This window comes from Penaeus japonicus, unplaced genomic scaffold, assembly GCF_977035675.1.
Source record: "Penaeus japonicus unplaced genomic scaffold, GWHDUDI00000001_assembly GWHDUDI00000008, whole genome shotgun sequence".
Taxonomy (NCBI): domain Eukaryota; kingdom Metazoa; phylum Arthropoda; class Malacostraca; order Decapoda; family Penaeidae; genus Penaeus; species Penaeus japonicus.
Window position 1 is genome coordinate 11,861,642 of NW_028234410.1, and position 2,500 is coordinate 11,864,141.

General features: G+C 48.2%; 1 protein-coding gene across 3 annotated transcripts in view; it reads left to right on the forward strand.

The window, feature by feature from the left end:
• LOC122265141 (EGFR adapter protein) overlaps positions 1-2,500 on the forward strand; it is a 56,545-nt gene that overhangs the window by 365 nt on the left and 53,680 nt on the right. For all 3 annotated transcript variants that reach the window (XM_043034280.2, XM_043034283.2, XM_043034281.2), the window contains exon 1: positions 1-411. This exon is cut by the window's left edge. In XM_043034280.2, coding sequence (XP_042890214.1) covers positions 241-411 — 171 coding nt within the window. In that variant the 5' untranslated portion in view covers positions 1-240. The remainder of the gene's footprint in view (positions 412-2,500) is intronic.

Here is a 2,500-nt window from a genome sequence, read left to right on the forward strand (position 1 = left end):
TTGCACTCTTGTTTACCTGAGAGAATTGCTCGTTACGCTTCCAAACGCCGCGGCGAGCGAGCGGTGAAGAACCCTCGATGCTACACGCCTCCGCCATACCACATACCTCGCGCGTTTCAAGGTGTGCAACGCAACATATGTGGTATGATTTCTTGAGGTGAAAACGTCAGTTGCGTGGCAGAATTTTCGCTTTGTATCGGAGACATTTCATCATCAGTGACTGACACTAGAGTGCCAAAGATGGGTCGCCTGAAAGCTTGGCAGAACCTCAACCCGCTTTTCTCCGGGAAGTACAAGAAGCTCTTGGAAGAATACGGAACCAAGGACTATTCGAGACTACTCCTGCAAGAGTCATTACAGGACTACCTATCCTACGCATGCGGGCAGTGTGGGCACATCCAAAAACTACAGGTAAATTTTGACCAACGTTCTATGTCCAGCCATATGCCTTGCATCCCTCTGCAATACTAAACCATTAGATTGGATTTCATAGGCAACATGGTATTCACATTTAATGTAGAAAACATCCTTCATTTTGTTAGGTAGTTAACGCACTGGTGAGTGTGAAACATGCTTCGTAGCAATCATTTATACGGAAAGATGTGGCCTCCGATGGGCGTGTATTTGGGAAACCTAAGACGTTCCAAGACAAGGGAAAAAATAGGAGGAAGGGTACCTCAGATGAGAATCACCTGAAACGCCGAGGTCAGGTAGTCCCGGGAGGAAAGGGGAAGGCAAGAATACGCGGAGAGTGAACATTCCAGACGTCAGATCGCCGAGAATTCCATAACCAGAGGGTACAGGGTGTGGAAAGCAGAGCTCGCGCCGTCCGAGGCCCCCAGACCTCGGGAGAAAAGGCGATGCGAGCGAGATTACACAGGAAAGTTCTGATCAACCTTGGGATCGAAGTGTGGAATGACGAGTATGCACTCTCACCCCCTCCCATCCCTGCCTCCCTACTGACCCTATCCGACCCCTTCTACTTCCCCTCCCCTCCCCTCCCCTCCTCTCTTCACTCTCTCGATATATGTGTTCTGGCTGAGGGTTTGCTGACAATAACTCTCGAGATTTTTAATGCTGAATTCGCTTTTTCTCTGAAAAGTTGGAGGAGGAGTTTGATTACTTATGGTCGACTGAATCTCGAATGCCGATTTTTTTTGTGCGTCATTTTTTTTTTCTTGTTAGAATCAATAGACAACGACACTCATTACGACTTCATCGCGTCCTCACTTCTCTTACGTCTAGCTGCTAGACGACCCTTACGCCCTTTCCTCGAAAATAACATGTCGCTGCTTTAAGTACTCAGAAAATTGCCACAAATTGCGTCAAAGGTATTAGTGACGACCTTTCCCCCCCTTCGGCTCTAACTCTCTCAACTTAGTATTATTAAGTTCCCAAGTATGACCTTTAAGTCCCTGGCAGCCAGCCTTCGGAATTGCGTGTATCTCCCTTCCAGCGGCTGCCTAGTCTCTGTCATTACCTTTCACCCACATTTCCTTCTCTCTCCTTCAACCGAATGGAAAAAAACGAAAGTAATGGAGGTTCCAAAGTCGTGTTTTATTACTTTAGATAAAACCTGAATGAGAAAATAGATGACAAACCTGTTTTTAGCCATATGTGCCCCCTATTTATTGACAATCGAGAGCGAATCTGTCTACAAAGAAATGTTGGCTTAATAAACTTTTTTGGGGATGGAAGGGTGGATACTTGTTTGTATGGAAGTTTGAAAATCAGGTTTGGTTCCCCTCCCCCCTATACACACCCTCTGCCGCCGTCCTCTGGCCTGTCAAGGTGCAAGTATCTAGAATATCTGGTAATGAGTCATTATGGCCGAGGAAATTAGCGACAGGTGTTGCAGCTATGCTAATTAGGACGGCGAATTCGCACGTGCGCCTGGCAGCATTGCAGCATTGCAGTGCGGGTGACGTTTTTTTCCCCTGAATTCTGAAATTTTAAGACGGAGATGTAGATAACTCTCTCTCTCTCTCTCTCTCTCTCTCTCTCTCTCTCTCTCTCTCTCTCTCTCTCTCTCTCTCTCTCTCTCTCTCTCTCTCTCTCTCTCTCTCTCTCTCTCTCATTCTCTCCCTCCCTCTCCCTCTCCCTCTCCCTCTCCCTCTCCCTCTCCCTCTCCCTCTCCCTCTCCCTCTCCCTCTCCCTCTTTCTTTCTCTCTGTTTCTACCTTCAAACGACCTTTCGGTATTCGCGGAATCTGTCATCACTCGAAAGGGGATTTCGGGCTCCTCGCGAGCTATTCATCATCGGCGGGAGAGAGGACCCGAGGCAAAGTTCCTCAGATTGTTACATAGGCCTCGAGCTTTGGGTGTCGCCCGCCGATCCTAAATGAAACTTATCGTGGCATCTTGGGGCGAGGAGGAGAGGCCGCTCAAGACGTGGCTGGAGATCCTTGCTGATTAATCCTTAGGGCCAACTCCTTCGCGATAGATTTTGTCTCTCGGTGGTATATACAGGAGGTAAGGTTAGGACGGATGGAGGGGGGTTA